The following is a 17,992-nucleotide window of genomic DNA, read 5'->3' as shown; positions in this document are numbered from 1 at the left end:
TAATAGAGATAACTACAAAAAGCATGATAGGAGGTTTGTTACATGTTACAAAGAGAATGTCCGAAGAGCATGAAGTGTTTTTCGAACACTTTTTTCTTACATCTAAATCATTCATATCTCGAGTTTGAAAAACATTTCATTATAAAAGATAAACATACGTTTATTGCTTTTTTTTTTTTTTTTTTGATTTCCTTCTCTTTCTTTATCTAAAAAAGCAACTGTAGTTCTAAGTTGCCAATAAGTAAAGTCAATAAAGAAACCAATAAAGGAAACCATTACAACTCTACTGAGATTTGTTATAGAAATTTCGATCAAATTGATTAGGTAAGATTCTGGGGAGGGAAACGAAACATTTCTTATAATGTATGGAAATCTCTCTCTAGCATACGCGTTTTAAAATCATGAGGTTGACGGCTACGTAACAAGCCAGGGCAGACAATATCTATTAGCGGTGGACTTGGGCTGTTACAAATGGTATCAGAGCCAGGCACCGAGTGATGTGCTAGCAAGGACACTATTTGTTAACAGTGGGCTTAGGCTGTTTACAAATGGTATCAGAGTCAGGCACCGAGCAGTGTGCCAACAAAGACGCTAGCACCCAAGGAGGAGTGGATTGTAAGATCTCATATTAATTAGAGAGGGGAACAAAACATTCCTTATCCGGGTGTGAATCTTCTCTCTATTAAGAGGCATTTTAAAACTGTGACGTAACAAGCCAAAGCAGTGGACTTAAACTGTTACCATCTGAATGAATGATTGAGTATCATTAAGGATGAAACTATCATCGAGCTACGACCCACTCGATAACATTTAATGTCAATTAGTTGGGTGATAACCTATGTGACCAAAATTGAATTTGGTATGATTTCTATTTTAAAATATGAAAATCTGAGCAACCTAAGTAATGGGGTGAGGAAGGTGAGGAGGAAGGAGGAAGGATTAAAAACAAAAACCCCAACTTGTATGCTTAAAGGCTCTGTATTTGACCATTTCCAATTTCCAAGAAGCAATCTTAGGAATATGGGCAAAGATTCCCTTCACAAATTGGTAATAGAAATACAAAAGTTTACTCAAATCTCTCTGATATCTGACAATAAATGCATAACTACTATCCTCTTCTTTTATATTTAATTTCTTCATCTCTTGATGCAACACATAGCATTGTATACAATGACACTTTTCCTTGTAATAACCACAACCCTTTGATTCCTTGTGCCATGACACAGGCATCACAAGTCCCATCTCCTTGTTTTAATCCCAAACTCCATTCATTCACTTTGTCCATTAATGCATAAACCCACTTCAATTCAGTTATTGGAAACACAACACAAAGGACAACAGAAATCTTGGCACATAGAGAACTAAGAAAACAACTTCGTCATCACATCACACAATCTCATGATTTCAGTTACATGGGGCTTCAGCTTTTGAATTCAAGAAGAAGAAGAAGATCAAGAAACAACGCTATATATATATATATATATAACTCGAACAAACAAAAAAATTAAGTAAAAGTACATAAAGGGTTTGTTTGTTTGAACCTTTTTGTTCTATGGTTGATTGTGTTTTGTGGTCATTCCCAAGCTAGCTAGCTACATGGGAGGTGTTTATGTCCATCCATTGATTTCAAAAGTGGGCCGCCTGCTGCGTTTCTGGGAATTTTCATCGCCAACAGTCTTGAGAGGACAGATTATTACCGTGAAGAGGATGGACTGTGGTTAGGTGGAAGAAACGCTAGTGACATCTCTACTGGATCTATTGTACTTCATGTGACTCCTCACAAGCTGTCCTGCTGAAATTGCAGACATCAGAGATAGCTCTCCTGCTAGAACAGAGCCAGCTACTATGGTGGCTAGCAGCCTCGCGTTAGATCCTGGTGCTTCTCTGTTGGCGCCTTTAACCCCAAGAAGGTTCAAACAAGCAGACTGAGAAGCAAGCTGGGTCCCTCCTCCAACTGTACCTACCTGCATTTATGATTGAATTTAAGAAACTACCGAAAACTTTCAACAATGAGGTCCTAGAGAAGACTTTTGTGAAAAGTAATTGACCTCGATGGAAGGCATGGTAACAGAGACGTGAAGATCTTGGCCATCATTCACAGCTTCCATCATGGTAATACAGTGAGAACTCTCCACGTTCTGAGCGGGATCTTGCCCTGTTGCGATAAAGATGGCTGAAACGATGTTGCTGGCGTGGGCGTTGAAGCCCCCAAGAGCTCCAGCCATGGCAGAACCAGTGAGGTTCTTGAGCATGTTAAGCTCAACTAAGGCTTGAACGTTGGTCTTGAGGACCTTCTTAACTACATCACCCTTGATTACAACCTCACAAACCACCGATTTACCACGGCCTTCGATCCAGTTCACAGCAGCAGGCTTCTTGTCGGAACAGTAGTTTCCTGGTTTCACAAACGAATACAATTCTTCCCATTAGCAAAACAAGAAAATCAGAGAAGTGGAGGGGTTGTAGAAGGATTTTAGTTCGTTTACCAGATATGCCAATTACATCCATATCAGGGAAATCAGTCTGGAGAAAATCCAAAACGTTCTGAACGCCTTTGGATACCATATTCATCCCCATAGCATCACCAGTACTGCAAGAGAATCTCATATAGAGATTCTTACCAGCAATTGCGCATTTGATACTCTGTAGCCTTCCAAATCTACTAGACTTGTTGAAAACAGCGCCCAAGGTATCGAAATTCGCCGGTTCCTCCACATAGAACTTCAACTCCGCTGCTCTTTTCGCCGTAGCAAACCTCACAACCGGTGCTCTCGTCATGGAATCTCTCAACAACACACTGTTAGCCCCACCGGACATCATAATCGCTTTACAACCTCTATTCGTACTCGCGACCAAGCAACCCTCGGTGGTGGCCATTGGAATAGAATACTCCTTGCCGTCCAACAACAGCGGCCCCGCAATTCCGACCGGAATTTGAACGTATCCAATAGGCATCTCACAACACTGCCCTAATATCGAAGCGTAATCGAATCCTTCCAATGGAAGCCCCGAGAGAGACTTTCCGGTCACTCTCTGCAAGGCCTCGTGACGGATGGCCGCTGCTCGTCTACAATCGCCAAGCTTCGATTCGAGCAAATACGACGGCGTCGTTCCAGCCACAACAGATTTAACAATCTCTTCATCCTCCTCCGTCAAATCGACACTAACAGGCACCAGATCGACCACTTTCGGCACCGAGGGCAAGGGCGGTGCCAAAATCGGAATCGAACAATCAATTCCAGCACCACACGGAACCTTCCTAGTATCCTCCTTAATCATAACAACCTCATCATCCTCAGAGGTCCACACGTCATGCGAAGGACGGAAAATCGACTGAACAAAGTCGATACCAAAGAATCCAAGAAGGTAAACAAAGGAGGTGATAAACGCAGAGATGGCGACCATTTCAGAAAGCGTAACGACGTGGAGAGGAGTCGACGAACGAATCTTCTCACGCCACCGCGTCAGAAGAAAGTAAACAACGGAGAAGAAGAGAGTGAAGAAAGCGGCATTGGTCAGATAAATTGGAAGAGGCAAAACATCACACGCCTTAACAGCATCATCATCATGATGTTGTTCCACCATCTTAACCTTGAGACTATTCTTCTCCATAGATTCCACCACAGGCTCACCGACGGTGACTTTCTTGACAAGGGAAGAGGACCGGCGGCGGCGGACGTCCATCGTTGGCCAAGACAAAAGTGAAAATGGAAACGCCGGCGCCGGATCGGAAGGCGAAGAGAGTTTTTTCTATTCTTTTCCTTCCTTCCAAATGGGGAAATGGTTTAGAAAATTTTGAAGGGAGGAGCGAGGATTTGGGCATATTTATAGGGTTTTTTTTTTCCTGGGGTAGTGGGGCCCACCATTCCTTGCCAGCTCAGACTGACCGGACCGAGCGGAAATGGGTTCATTATTCTTGTCTGTGGTTGTGAGTTGTAAGTTGAGGGCAATTATGTAAGAGTAAACAATAATAAAATATTTTATTTCTGTTCATTAATTAATATAACACGATTAAATGTATTTTATTATTATTTTTAATTTGAAAACATAATTTACCAAATTAGGAGATACATGCACTAATTTTCTAATTAATAATTAATATATATCTGTTGTAACTAGATAGGTTCATTCGATAGATACCTAACCCTAATAAAGTGAAAAATCTACATTTGACAGAAGAATGAAGAAGTGAACAGAGAGATTCCTCCCCATTAACTAAATGAGTCGAGAACAGAGATTATATTTTTCGTTACTGTCTCCTCCCCCGACTCACCTTTTATATACTCGAGATTCAATTATTACAGTAAAAAGTGATAATTTAGCCGTGATACAGAAAAATTACTAAATTTTAATTAATCTCCAAATGGATGCCCACTAAACCAAATTAAATGTTAATTAAACTCAACTATTTTTAATTAATTAATCATAGTTGACTAGTAGGTTATGCCGTGGTTAGACTATTTCCGACGTTGATCGAGTAAGCTCAAATTTTTAAATATAAATAAATTGAATTTTTCTCGCTTATAAATAACTGAATAAAATTTTAAATTGAGTAATTAAATAATATAATAAATTAATAACTTTATAAATACGGTAGTAGGTGAGGCTGAGTACTTGGATATAAATACAATAAAAGAAAAAATAGGGATATATTTGGAGAGGAAAACAACAAATACTCATTAATTATCGAATTTCATTAGAGAAAATAAATAATTATTTCAATAATTCTCATTTAAAAACATTTTTCCTGCTCGATTTGTTTCCAAAAATGATATTTCAGAAATTTAAAATAAAAAAATAAACAAATAATTATAAAAGAAATAGTCCGAGATTATTGGAGAGTTGTTAACTAATCTCCCATAGTTAAGTGTCTCGTGTAATATGGTATGGATATGTTTTAGAGTTGACTATTCAAAAGGTTAAACCTCATTTATTTTATAGCAGAGAATAGTAAATAGCTTAGCTGGATTCTGTGATCCCGAGTGGACTCAATCGTTGAGATAAGTTTAGAGGAGATAGGTCGCGTGACACCAAAATTTAGGGTGTTCGGAGGAGACAAATGACGTGAACCCAATAATTGAGATAAGCTTAGAAGAGTTATGTCACGCGAACACGGTCGTTAAGATAGGCTTAGAGGACATAATAACATGTACCCTATGATTGAAAACTCTATTAGCTAAGTAGACTAGAAGTAAGGATCGTTTAGATACATTTAAACGTTTAAGAATCAAATAGATAAAGAATATTAAATTTAATAACTTACTAAATTCGTTTAAAATTTTTATGATAACCACGACGTTATATTTTTAATTTAATTTGATCTTATCTATTTAGGATATTTAATGGACCCTTAAAAAAAATATATTTATTTGCATAATACAAGGTCATTTATTATAAATAAAATTATACTATAATTATTTTTTTTAATATAATATAACTTTTTATTTTTTATTTTATTTTAAAAAAATAGACAGAAAGAATTCTTATTAGGTATATAGAGTTATCTCAAAGAAAAAAAAAAGAAAATGTATATATCCCAATTATTTATTAACTAATAATCATATTTACATAAATATTCCAAAAATGCCCTTCAAATTTTCAAAACTAAAAAATAATTTTAAAAAATGAATTTTTTTTAACCTAATCTAAAAGGTCATAAACTTAAATTTTAAAGTATAATGAAAAATTGTTTTTTTAATTAAATAGGACTAAGCAATTTAGCTAATTTATTTTTCAATAAAGGATAGTGGTTGGAAGGTCCCTTTATTATTAATTTTTATTAGGGTCAATTTTGTCCAATTTAAATATTACAGTGCTCAATTTTTTTTATAATTAAAAAAAAAAAGTTGGTAGGTTTTATTAAATATTATAAACTCTTACTAAGTAGAAGCTCGAAATATTATAATTTATTTAAAGTGGAAGAAATCAAAACGAATATTTTTTAAAAAAATTAATTTGTATTAAAAAAATATGTCGGAGAAAAATAAAGAAACATAAATAAATCGATGTCACACGAAGAAATTACATGTGTCCTTCCTTTGATTGTGTAGAGGAGAGGAGAATAAGAGAGGTTAACTGTAGTGGAAGTCAAACGACCAGGTCGAGAATCTATTATTGATTTGAAGAACCATTGTCGAATACGATTCTACTTCCCTTTGTACTATCGAGATTCTTGCTTGGCTTTCTTTCGACTTAAGAAGGTAGCTGTAATAATGAGAATCGCTTCGAAACTCGTTGAGAATGGATGTTTTAAGGTCTGAAAGCTCTCCAATGGGATCTCGACGCTCCCGTTGTTCACAAGAAAGAAATAAGACTCATCTTTTGTTGCACCTGGCACGAGATGATAAAGAAAGAGCTTCGTCTATCGATTAAGAGTGGATTGACGGAACTCTTGATATTGCTCTGTTTTTCTCTCCTTTCTCTTTTCTTTACCTATTTACGAAGAACCGTAAACTATTTTTTTATTTGAATATAAAAAAATTAAAATATATATATATATATATAACAAATTAAAAATACAGTACGATGATGAAGATGATATTTTAACCTAAACATTCCATTAATTTTAGTCTCTTAAGTTATCAAATATTATTGTCATTATTCATTATAAATAACATCTGAACTATTAAATATGGAATTAAGATTTAAAATCTGAATGAAATTTGTGGATAATAATTTTTTTTAAAAAAATAACATTAAATTAATATAATAAACTAAATTTAAGATTTATTAAAGGTGGGAAATTAGAATTAAATTTTCAAAATATTTGATATTTTAACATTATTATTATTATTTATTTTATGAATAATAAATGGAATTTGCCTCGTTTTCAGCATGCGAATTATAACCTAAAAACGCGTTATTAAAAATAAATAAATAAAAATAATAAAACTAATCTATTTCAATTAGACAACTCAATGACTCATGAATAATAAATTAAATTATAAGTTACAAAAAAGATAATAAATGAAATCAATTTAAAAATACATTTAGTTGAGGTTTTTAAAGCATTAAAATCAATTATCACATTTAAAATCAGTTCTATTATTAAAAAAAAATTATGATTATATATATATATATATATATTCAAGTTTTCAGCTCAATCTTGCGTAAATCCCGTTTTGTTATTTTAATTGTTAACGATATGGCTCACTTGTTTGGTGGGCGTGTTGCATGTAGGGATCCAACCCACCAACTTGAAAATAGGGATCCAACCCAACTCAATACTACTTCAATTTTTAAATTGTTATGAAGATTAAAAATATTTTATATTTGTAATCGATGTTCGTTGTGAATTGTGAATATTTGATATTTGAGCTTTACGATATCTTATTTAGTGACGTAATAGATAAGTAGACTTTTTTAAATAAAAAAAAAAATACAACTCAAAAACCCAATCCAGAGAAACTTAGGTTGAGTTGGAAACTCTACGAGTTGATCGGGTGACCCAATCAACTCGAAATTTTAGTTTAGTCCAAAAAAAAATTTCTTGTGCCCTCTAATTTATATTATATCCGTATTATATTTTTTATAAGAAAACTTTAAATATTTACAAAAATGTAATTGTATTGTTGAAATTTGTCAATAACCCAAAAAAATAAATTAATAATATTTATCATTAATCACAAGCGTTTTTTAAAAAATTAACACGTTGATCAAACATAAATAAAATAATAAAATAGAATTTGACTAGCTACCACTAATGATAAATTTTTAATTGAAAATATATCTATTAGTATAAAAATATATTAAATATAAAATAAAATTTTAAATTTTTATTGGATATAAAAATAAAATTTTAAGAATCAAAATTTTATAATTTAATAGGATAGGAGAGAGAAATTAAAATTTTAAAGAAATAAAAATGGTAATCTTTTTCGGTTTTGTATGCAATATTTGGAGGATCATGTCGGCCATCAATGGAGCTTAACAAAGATCTTGTAAAATAAATAATTTGTTTATATATAATCTAAAATTTCAAACATTAACAACTTGGTATAAAGAATTAATGCAATTGGCATTTTAATTTCCCAAAAATATTGTGTATAACCTAATATTATTCAAATCATATCAATTTACGATATTAATTTATTCGTATTTAGATTCTAGAGAATCATTTATAAACACATCAAATATTGAACCGAACGTGCAAAATAAGTCGAAGCTCATTTTATAAAATTTTCGTGTATTGTACAGTTTCTTTTTTGGATACGCCCCACAATCTTCAAATATCAAACCTGCAATCGAGTGACATTTAAGTTAGTGTTCGTTTTTTGATACTTAAGTAAAAGAAGGGTACATGAATAAACCATGACTACATCTAAACGAAAGTGATCTTGAAGATAAACAAGATACACTATCCTCTTATGAGGCTCAATCATAGGAATTCCAAAGTTAAACGTGTTTGACTTGAAACAATTGATTTTTTGAAAAAACATGCTGAGTCAGACCAATGTATGCTAACCAATTTGTGTTGGGTTATGTGGATAAGTTAAGTAGGTAATATGGTTAACCGTCGAATCAGTGATCCAAATTCTTGTTCAAATCTTGGACACGGGACGTAATATTATATATATTATTTTATATTTACCTCTAATAATATTTCAAACACATTACTTTGTTACATCATAGCTTAATAATATATCAATAAATGGTCAATTTAATGTCATAATTTTCTTTATTAATATTTTATAATCAAAATTATAATAATAAGAGTGAGTGAATTCAACAAATGCATTACTTAATAAATTAAACATGGTTTAAATATTCTGTTAATTTGTAATTAGTCAAAGAGTCTTATATTTTGTTACCTAAATTAAACTTTGATGTTTGAATTTACATAATTAATTATGTTAATCAACCTAATTTACTATTAATTTACGAAAAAGCCCTTCATGACTATCAAATATTACAAATTAAAAATCATGTACTAATGCCACTAATTTTCTTGTTAACTTGGGGTTTGAAAAATCATGAATGTTTCTCAAAGGAATCAACCCATTCTTAATTTTATATAATTTAATTTTTTATATTTGGTGTCTTCGAGATTTTGTTAATCTTTAATTAAATTCGTTCAACGATAGTTTGAGAATGAAGTGAGAGAATTTGTGAAAGTGAGCATAATTTATCGGAAATTGACATATATTTTTATATTCAAAATTGAAGGTTTAATGTAACAACTCAAGTCCACCCCGAGCAGATATTGTTCGTTTTGACACGTTCACTTATTCTTACAGTTTCAGCTAAAAAATAGGAAGGTTCATGAATTGGGTTAGAAACATTTTTAAGTCCATAATATTTTTAGGTCTGTTTGAGTTATTTTTGTATTTATTTAAATTTTTATTTTTGATAAAAGTGAATTATTATTTTGTAAATGTTTATTTATTTATTTTTAAATATTTAATTAAGTTTCAATATATATACTTTTAAATAGTTAAAAATTATTTTTAAAGGTTGTTGAAGAATAAATAAAAAAAAATAAAATAATTATATACATATTAATTCTATCATAGGAGTATTCTCTAAATTTAACTCAAATAAATTATTATTTATTTTTTACATTCCTACTACAAAATAATTAAAATTAATGTAAGTTTATTTTTTTTATATATTTTTTATCTAATAAATTTTTAAATTTTAAAAATGATATATTACGTTATCTTCCCATTTTCCATTTTTATGTTCGGGAAACTTATAAAATACCAATTTGGAAGTTTGAACAAAAATTAAAATTAACAAAAAAGAATTTGAATAATTAAATGGATAAATATAAGAAGTAGAAAAAGTATATTTTAAATAGTTAAAAATTATTTTTAAAGGTCGTTGAACAATAAATAATAAAAATAAAATAAATATACTACCTATTAATTGTATTAAAAAATATTCCCTAAATTTAACTAAAATAAATTCGTAGTTTAAATAATAAGATTTTTTTTTAATTTTACATCCCTGCTACAAAATAATTAAAATTAATGGAAGTTTATTTATTTATTTATTATTATTTTTATCTAATAAATCTTTAAACTTTAAGAATGATATATTACTTTATCAACTTTCCATTTCCATCTTTAATGTTCGGGAAACTTATAAAATATTAATTTAGAAGTTTCAACCTTAGTTCACAAATTTTGACTAATAAATTATTCTAAACTTTGTAAGATTTTATTTAATACGTCTCTAAATTTAAAAAAAATGACATTCAAATATATAAGAAAAAAAAAAAGGATTTTTCGAACTAACTCAAACAAAAACAAAAACTTATAGTTCACCGATTTCAACCAATACTCAAATACCTATTAAAATGCTTCTTTTTTAGTTTAAAGACAAAATTGTAATTTAACCAAGTGGTCAATAGTGCATTTATTGCTCAAATCTTATCTTCCATTACAAAGGAAAATACTAGGGAAAATATATAACTGTCGGATATTAAAATATTTAGGTGCACGTACTTTTCTTTGAACAATTAAGGTTTTTTTTTAAACGACAATTTATAGCTAGAGGGCGTTATTGGAAGCGTAAAATCCAAATACTTATATAATAATTTAGTCTCTCAACCTAATTATAACAAATTTTTATTATCATCGAAAGTTTATAGACTAAAAATTATTTTTATTTTTATTTAAAAATTATTAAAATAACTCGGGTATGAAATACGAGTTAGTAAAATGTCAATTAATTTCTTTGACATAGATTAATTGATATTATTTATGAAAACCGTCAATAGAGCGAAAATAAAAACATTAATTTTAAATAGAAAGGAAAGATAAATAATTTTTAAAAATAAAAATTAAAAAAAAAAAAGTCAAAATTTTGAAACCTTCAAAATATATTTTAAGTAACGTTAAATACTCGATTAAATTGACTAATAATTTTTTATAGACAAAATAAATCAGACGACCTCTTTTTATAAAATTAATTAATTTAATTAAATTTAAAATAAAGAAAACGACCGTTGAATTTGAATCGCCGGTCAAAACTTGCGTTTTGGTGCGCCGGCGGGCACGGGATCTGCTCCAATTATTTTATCAATTTTTATTTGTCCAAATAATTTCGTTTGAAATATTTATTTATTTGTTTGTTTTTATTGAATATTATGTTAATATTGGAAATAAACCTCACTCATTGTTTTTGTTTTTTTAGTACATCTAAATTAAATAAATATAAAAAAATATATTAAGATATTTACGTATTTTAAATGTGGTCGATTATATCTTTAAATTATAGATTGAACTTTCATTTTCTTAGTTTTTATATTTTATTGAAAATTAAACCAAAAAAATATTTTTTTTTTTTGAATGAGAGACCGTGTTGATATATATTTTTTAAAATATTTGAGACCACGTGAAAATGCCACACGTTGATCGTAAATAAAAATTATTTTTTAAATTGGACTTTGGAGTTAAATTAAAGAAACAATAATAATAAAATTTAATGAAGGGAAATAAATAATCCACTTTCAAAGCTATGTCATAGTATTTGTTCATAGATAAATTAAAAAGTCAAATAATTCTGACCAATAAGACTATTAAAACTCTTATTCAAATGGACTAAAACAACGCTATTCATTCAACTACGAACAAAAAAATAATTACAAGATGGACTAAGTCAAATAAAATAAAAGAGTCGGAAAGTTCTTTGTTATTGCAAAAAAGAAAGTACGATCGTTTCATTTGAGAGACTATATTATTATAAAATTATTTTCAAAGAGTAGTTTGATCGGGAAAAATATGTGACATGTGGTTGACACCTACCTATTAGTAGTTGCATGTTCGAACCATCAAACTATGTTCTTTCTTGGTGACTTTTAAAAGTCGGAACTTATATCATATACTGAATCGAACTATGTTTCGGTTCGGTTTTGGGTTTGGGTTTGATTAAGACACCTTTCCTTTAGTTGTTGCAGTGTGAAGTACTAGAATTGCTGAAGGGCCCAACTTTTGGTGACTTTTGAAAGTGGGCTTTTAGCTCTAATGAATTTCAGAGGAGACTTGGACTTTTCTTCCTCATCCGAGTTCCTCTTCTTGGAGCTCACGTCGATTCCCATGGCAATAACTATGCCGGAGGGTCTCAGTGTTTGAGGCTATTAGCTGTTTGGAGGCCTCTATGTTTGAGCCTGCGCGGTTTGTTTACCTATCTTTTGCCCCGGATGAAGAAATTGGTGGCAATTTGTAATAGCCCAAGCCCAAAAAAGACAATATCGGCTAGTAGTAGGCTTGGGCGGTTACAAATAATATCAAAGCCAGACACCGGACAATATGCCAGTGAGGAAGCTAAGTCCCGAAGGGGATGGACACGATGTGGTGTGCCAGCAAGGATATCAGGCTTCAAAGAGGGTGGTAGATTGGGAGTCCCACATCGATTGGAAAAGAGAACGAGCGTCAACAAGGGCATTGGGCTCCGAAGGGGGTAGATTGTGAGATCCTACATTGGTTGGGGAGAAGAACAAAGCATTCTTTCTAAGCGTGTGAAAACCTTTTCCTAACAGACACGTTTTAAAAATCTTCGGGAGAAGCCCGAAAAGGAATGTCCAAAGATAACAATATCTACTTGCAGTAAATTTGGAATGTTACAGGGACGGTGAAGACGTTTAGAACTTCACCATTTGATTTGGATAGGGCTGGTTTGAAGGCTGAAAGAGAGAATGTCTCGGTCAACATGATCTTCATATTGAAGGAATTGGTTCTCAGAACTAACCAAAATGAAACATATGCACAAACTAGCTTGATATTCAGAATAGTTGCTACACTAAGATCATGAGACCATATGTCTATCAAGAATAATGAATTTTAACTAAATTTTCAGTGTTTTCATATATCACCAGTAATCACCACAAGAGCATAAACCTTCCTGAAAATGATGGTACCTGATGGGATCTCGAATGACGATGACTCGATTCTCCAACTGCGCGACAAGCTTTGCAAAGAGATGACAGTCCCCACAGATTCTAAGGTTTTTCCTAATTCGAATGGTCTTCTCCTTTGGCAAACTCATCAAACCAAACACAATTGCCAGTTTCTCGCTGTGATATTGAAGGGAGTCCTCCATCTGTTCTCCCTCAAGATCCTGCAGCACAAAATTTGTATCAGGAACATAGCCCACTGACACTAATCTTTGGATTACTCGGCTGATCTCCCTCTTTATGTCTTCTATTCTTGGATGCGAGTTGTCCCCCAATATAAAGGCATGTACTTGTTTGCTCACTTCAATCCAGCTGCATCCTGGTTCTTTCTTCACTCCCCTGGCTCTCATGCTCCTCCTAACTTCAGCAACATCTTCCCATTTCTGAGTATTCGCATAAATATTTGATAACAATATATACGTCCCCGCGTCGGTAGGATCGAGTTTCAGAATTTCTTTAGCAGCATATATGGCTAAATCCACATTCTTGTGGACTCTGCAAGCACCAAGCAAGATTCGCCATGTTACTGCATCTGGTTCATGCTTCATTTCATGGATCAACTTCACAGCTTCATCAAGCTTCCCAGCTCGTCCAAGAAGATCGATTATACAACCATAGTGCTCTCTTCCAGGATCGATCCCGAAAAGCTCCTTCATAGATTGAAAATAGTACCATCCATCTTTGACAAGCCCTGCATGACTACAAGCAAAAAGAACCCCAAGAACAGTGATGTAATTTGGTTTTGGCCCTCTAAGTTTCATTGATTCAAACAATTTGAGTGCGTCTGTACTGAAGCCATTTTGAGCTAACCCTGCAATCATGGTGCTCCATGAGATGACATCCTTATCTGCCATTGTCCTTGTGAAAACAAGGTTTGCATCTTCTAGACTGCCGCATTTGCAATACATGTCAAGAAGTGCGTTGTTTAGGATTAGATCTTGATCAAACTTTAATACATGGACATGGACTTGTCTGCCCAATTCTAAGAGCGCTAGCCCAGTGCAGGCTCGCAAGACGCTAGTTAATGTAGATTGATCAGCTGCAAAACCAGCTCTTTTCATTCTCTTATAAAGATGTAAAGCTTCATCCCCATCACTGTTCTGAGCTAAACCACCAATAATGGAGTTCCAAACAACCAAATCCCCTGTAACCATCTCGTTAAAGACATTCAAAGCATCTTGCTGTTCACCCAATTTCGAGTAAGTGTCGATCAGAGCACTCCTTACAAAGACATCAGATTCCAACCCCACCTTCATTAGACTACCATGTAGCTGCCTGAGGTTCAACAAACCATTGCAAGCTCTCAAAACAGAAGAATAAGTAAACATATTAGGTCGAACGCCTTCCCTAAGCATCAATATAAGAAACTCTAAAGCCATATGATTAAGACTGGAATTGGAGTAAGCAGATATCATAGTCGTCCATGAGACAACATTTCTGTCAGGCATTTCGTCGAACAGCTTCAGGGCTTCATCCAATAGACCAAATTTCACATACATGTTAAGCAGAGTATTGATCAAGAATGTTTTGGGTTCGTACCCATTTGAGAAAACGTGCTCATGAACAAGCCGACCTTGTTCTACACCCCCACGAACAAGGCAGCACTTGATAAGCTCGGAGTAAGTGATTGCATCAGCACAGAGGCGGTTTCTCTGCATCGCTTCCATCGCTTTCATGGCTCGTGGAAGATCCCTCTGATAGCAAAATTTCGTGAACTCGTCGACTAACGAGGAGGCCGATACTGAAGAAAACCGAACAAGCCAAGGGGGAGCAAGCTTCAACATTGAAGTTGCTCTTCTCATGGCTTTTCAAGGATCAAAAACACAAAAGCGTAGATTCAAATCATCCATGAAAGTGGAATCCCAAGCTCATGAATCAAGTTTCTTCATACATTATAGACCGTATCAAAATCCAGCGCTTCGTAAGTTTTTTACAATATGTCCCCGTCGGTGTAAATACTTCTAACGGACGATAAGCACGTTTCAATAATGACCCCTCGGAGGATGAGATTTAAACCCAATTATAGCTAAAAATATTATCTCTGTTTGAACACAACTCTCCACAATGATATGATATTACGGCATGGCTCTAATACCATGTTATACGAACACTGGCTTTGCTTTGGGCTTCCCCAAAAGGCCTCGTACCAATGGAGTTAGTATTCCTCACTTATAAACCCATGATCATTCCCTAAATTAGCCGATGTGGGACTTCCATCATTCAACAATCTCCATTATTTATTACCCATACAAACCAAAGCCAGGCTCAGAACGACAATATCATACCATTGTAGATATCCTTAATATCTAATAGAGGTGTACATGGTTGGGTTGAATTGAGAGAATTTTTTTTTACCCAACTTAAAATGTCTGGTTGGTTAGATTGGTAATCCAATCCAACCCAACTCTCTATTTTCGGGTTGGATTGGAGTATATTTTATATAAACTTTTATATATTTTTATTTGGCTCAAGTCTAACTCGAGAATTTTGTCCCATGACCCGAAACCGAACCGAGTTAGTTCGGGTTCAAAAAAATGAACCCAAACCAACTCGAAAAGCTAATTCAACCCAGCCCAACGACGTTTAATAATTTAGCCTAAAATTTAAAAGTTAAAATCTTATTAGATATCTTCTAACTCGTATTTTCTATAAGTTTAAGTAATATCCATTTTTTAAAATTATTTTATATATCAGATTTTTATGTTTTATTTTATTTTGGTCCTTAAAATATATGTTTTTTTTTCTTTAAAGTTGGTATAATGGCACATGGAAGGAGTGGACAACTAAGTAGAATATTTTGTTGTCAAGATATATAATAGGGAATGAATTAGTTGTTTTTTCTTGAGATAATGTGATGAAATAATTAAATATTTCTCAAAATGTCAAACCCCATATTTATTTATTTATTTACGTTAAATTATAAAAATGAATTAAATTATATTTGATTTTTTTTGTTCGAAATAAACCATATTAGAATGTGAACTTTATGTCGGTCTTTATTCTTCTACAAATGTAAGGTCGATATATTTTCATAGCAGCTGAGGATGAGTTTGATCCATTAAATTCTTCGATTTATTTGAAAAAAAAAAACAAGAAAATATTTTTGATCGAGACTAAAACGATCCATCTCAAATACATCAAATCTAATTTCGGGTCATTTCTTGGTGAACATGACCTATCATCATGAATATGCAATATTTAAGAATTACTCGACCAATTTCGACTATTCACTTGGTAACTTAAGCTCATCAAGCTAGACTAAAATATCTATTTTCGATAAAAATATTAATTAAATAAATGAATTAATTAGTAAAAATACATTTGAATTCTCCATTTTATCTAAAAAAAAAATAGGATGGACTTTCAATTTTCAGTAATACCTTAAACATTAAAAAAAAAAAAATATATATATATATATATATATATATATATATAGAAAATACCATTTTTAACCCTAAGAAAAAGTTCAAATATACTTATCTATATTTTTTATATGGTATGGAAGGATTAATATTTTGTTTCAAAAATATTTTTTTAAAAAAAATTAAAGATTTTTTTTTTCTAATAGAATGAATTTTTTTTTTTAAATTTAAAAATAATTTAAGATTTTTTTAAGTTTTTAAAAAAAAGTTTAAAAGCGTGTATTTTTTTAAAAAAAAATTGATCCAAATAAATAATCCACGTCATTAAATTTACATTAAAAAAATAAATGAAAAAAATGGAGAAAGTGAAAGGTATAAAGGGCCCACGATAATCATCCCACAACCCACCACCCACCGCTAAGCGAATAAAACAGCCTGTGCTCCAGCTCTTCTTTACACACACAACAAACATACTCTCTTCATTTTCACCCTTCCCACTTTCCTTCTCCATTTCTCTCCCCCCTCTCCTCCGCCGTCAAATCGCCATGTCCTCCGTCGCCAACACCTTCCAGAAGCCTCGCACCTTCCTCCCGTCAAGGCCTCTCCCCGACGCCCTCCCAGTCTCCCACACCGACTCCGCCGCCGAGCAAACCCTCCGCCGCCGCCTCTCCTCTCTCTCCCTCCGAATCCAGCCAATCTCCTCCCCTGCAACCGCATGGGCGATCCGAAAATCCAAATCCATGTCCTCGATCGGAGATCTCGCCGGTAGCTCCGTCAGAAAGTGGTGGGACTGGGGCTGGGCCTGGATCCTCTCTCGTAAGCCTATCTTCGCCACGGATCTCGAGATGAACGAAGAGGAGTCCAAAATCCTCGGATCTCAAAACAGAGGTAGCTGGAGACACGTCTTCTTCAAGTTCAGATCTGAAATCAGAAAGCTCATTGGCTCCGATGTTGGCCTCCCCCAAACAACCTGCAACTACAAATCCTTCAATTTCTCCAACAATGGCGGAATCAGAACCTAATTAATTAATCAGATCATTCTTTCCCGTCTTCCTCGCTTCATTCGCATCCAATTGTTCTGTTCGTTTCTGTAATTCCTCGCCGGTGAAGATCGATTAGGGCTCCAATCGAAACAGGTAAAATAGGATTTAAACAGATAGGGGTATTGTTGTCATTATATAAATTGTACTTTTCTTTTTACGTGGTGAATGCCTTTTTTTTTTCTTTTCCGTTTCTTTAAATTTTGTCCTGTTATTTTTTATTTAATATTTTACTTTTAATTTTTTTTTTTACTACGGGAGGGTCAAATGTAAAAATGTTATTGTATTACTGTTATTATTGTTGTTACTATAACTTAAAATTATTATTGTGTTTAATAATTCTGAAGGGAAATGGTCCTTTTTTTATTTTTTATTTTTTATGAATATATATATATTCGGTTGGGAAAGTTCTCCTCTTTAATATTGAAACTCCAAATTATTTTTATTAATTGAAAATTAATTAAGAAGTTAATTCGTAAATTATGATTAAATTGAGAAGGTGTTTCATTATAACAGAAACAACCGACACTTGAAATAGGGAGACAGAAGGCAATAAGGACAATTTCGTAATTTCATACATTATGAAAATTTTAGGAGGAATTCACAATTAATAATTTAATTCATCAAAATGCTTCTTTTTTTTTCTTTTTTTTTATTGATTCCTCAATAAATTTTGCTAAAATAATTTTTAA

At 32.5% G+C, this 17,992-nt stretch overlaps 3 protein-coding genes across 3 annotated transcripts; 1 reads left to right on the top strand and 2 right to left on the bottom strand.

Annotated features, from left to right (window-relative positions):
- Nucleotides 1–1,354: 1,354 nt before the first annotated feature.
- LOC111448960 (3-hydroxy-3-methylglutaryl-coenzyme A reductase 1-like) lies at nucleotides 1,355–3,684 on the bottom strand. Its single transcript, XM_023088762.1, has 3 exons — nucleotides 2,487–3,684; nucleotides 2,049–2,395; nucleotides 1,355–1,964 (listed from the first exon to the last, which is right to left on the bottom strand). Exons 1-3 carry the CDS (start codon nucleotides 3,682–3,684, stop codon nucleotides 1,719–1,721), a joined length of 1,791 nt encoding a protein of 596 aa, XP_022944530.1. The 3' UTR covers nucleotides 1,355–1,718.
- Nucleotides 3,685–12,713: 9,029 nt separating this feature from the next.
- Nucleotides 12,714–14,887, bottom strand: LOC111448222 (pentatricopeptide repeat-containing protein At2g03880, mitochondrial). The gene has a single exon (XM_023087695.1). The coding sequence runs from the start codon at nucleotides 14,698–14,700 to the stop codon at nucleotides 12,814–12,816; it is 1,887 nt and encodes a 628-aa protein (XP_022943463.1). The 5' UTR covers nucleotides 14,701–14,887; the 3' UTR covers nucleotides 12,714–12,813.
- Nucleotides 14,888–16,681: 1,794 nt separating this feature from the next.
- LOC111448133 lies at nucleotides 16,682–17,460 on the top strand. The gene has a single exon (XM_023087568.1). It carries the CDS (start codon nucleotides 16,806–16,808, stop codon nucleotides 17,280–17,282), a length of 477 nt encoding a protein of 158 aa, XP_022943336.1. The 5' UTR covers nucleotides 16,682–16,805; the 3' UTR covers nucleotides 17,283–17,460.
- Nucleotides 17,461–17,992: the final 532 nt, after the last annotated feature.

The sequence above is a fragment of the Cucurbita moschata genome, unplaced genomic scaffold, assembly GCF_002738365.1.
Source record: "Cucurbita moschata cultivar Rifu unplaced genomic scaffold, Cmos_1.0 Cmo_Scf00010, whole genome shotgun sequence".
In the NCBI taxonomy this organism is placed as follows: domain Eukaryota; kingdom Viridiplantae; phylum Streptophyta; class Magnoliopsida; order Cucurbitales; family Cucurbitaceae; genus Cucurbita; species Cucurbita moschata.
This window is presented reverse-complemented; position numbering and strand designations above follow the sequence as displayed.

What these genes read in the sequence shown, in the direction of transcription:
- LOC111448133 (XM_023087568.1), top strand. Translation starts at nt 16,806, where the DNA reads ATGTCCTCCGTCGCCAACACCTTCCAGAAGCCTCGCACCTTCCTCCCG.
- LOC111448960 (XM_023088762.1), bottom strand. Translation starts at nt 3,684, where the DNA reads ATGGACGTCCGCCGCCGCCGGTCCTCTTCCCTTGTCAAGAAAGTCACC. An exon ending in GGATGTAATTGGCATATCTG is followed by an intron (nt 2,396 to 2,486) that starts GTAAACGAACTA and finishes TTGTGAAACCAG; the next exon opens with GAAACTACTGTTCCGACAAG. An exon ending in TTACCATGCCTTCCATCGAG is followed by an intron (nt 1,965 to 2,048) that starts GTCAATTACTTT and finishes TCATAAATGCAG; the next exon opens with GTAGGTACAGTTGGAGGAGG.
- LOC111448222 (XM_023087695.1), bottom strand. Translation starts at nt 14,700, where the DNA reads ATGAGAAGAGCAACTTCAATGTTGAAGCTTGCTCCCCCTTGGCTTGTT.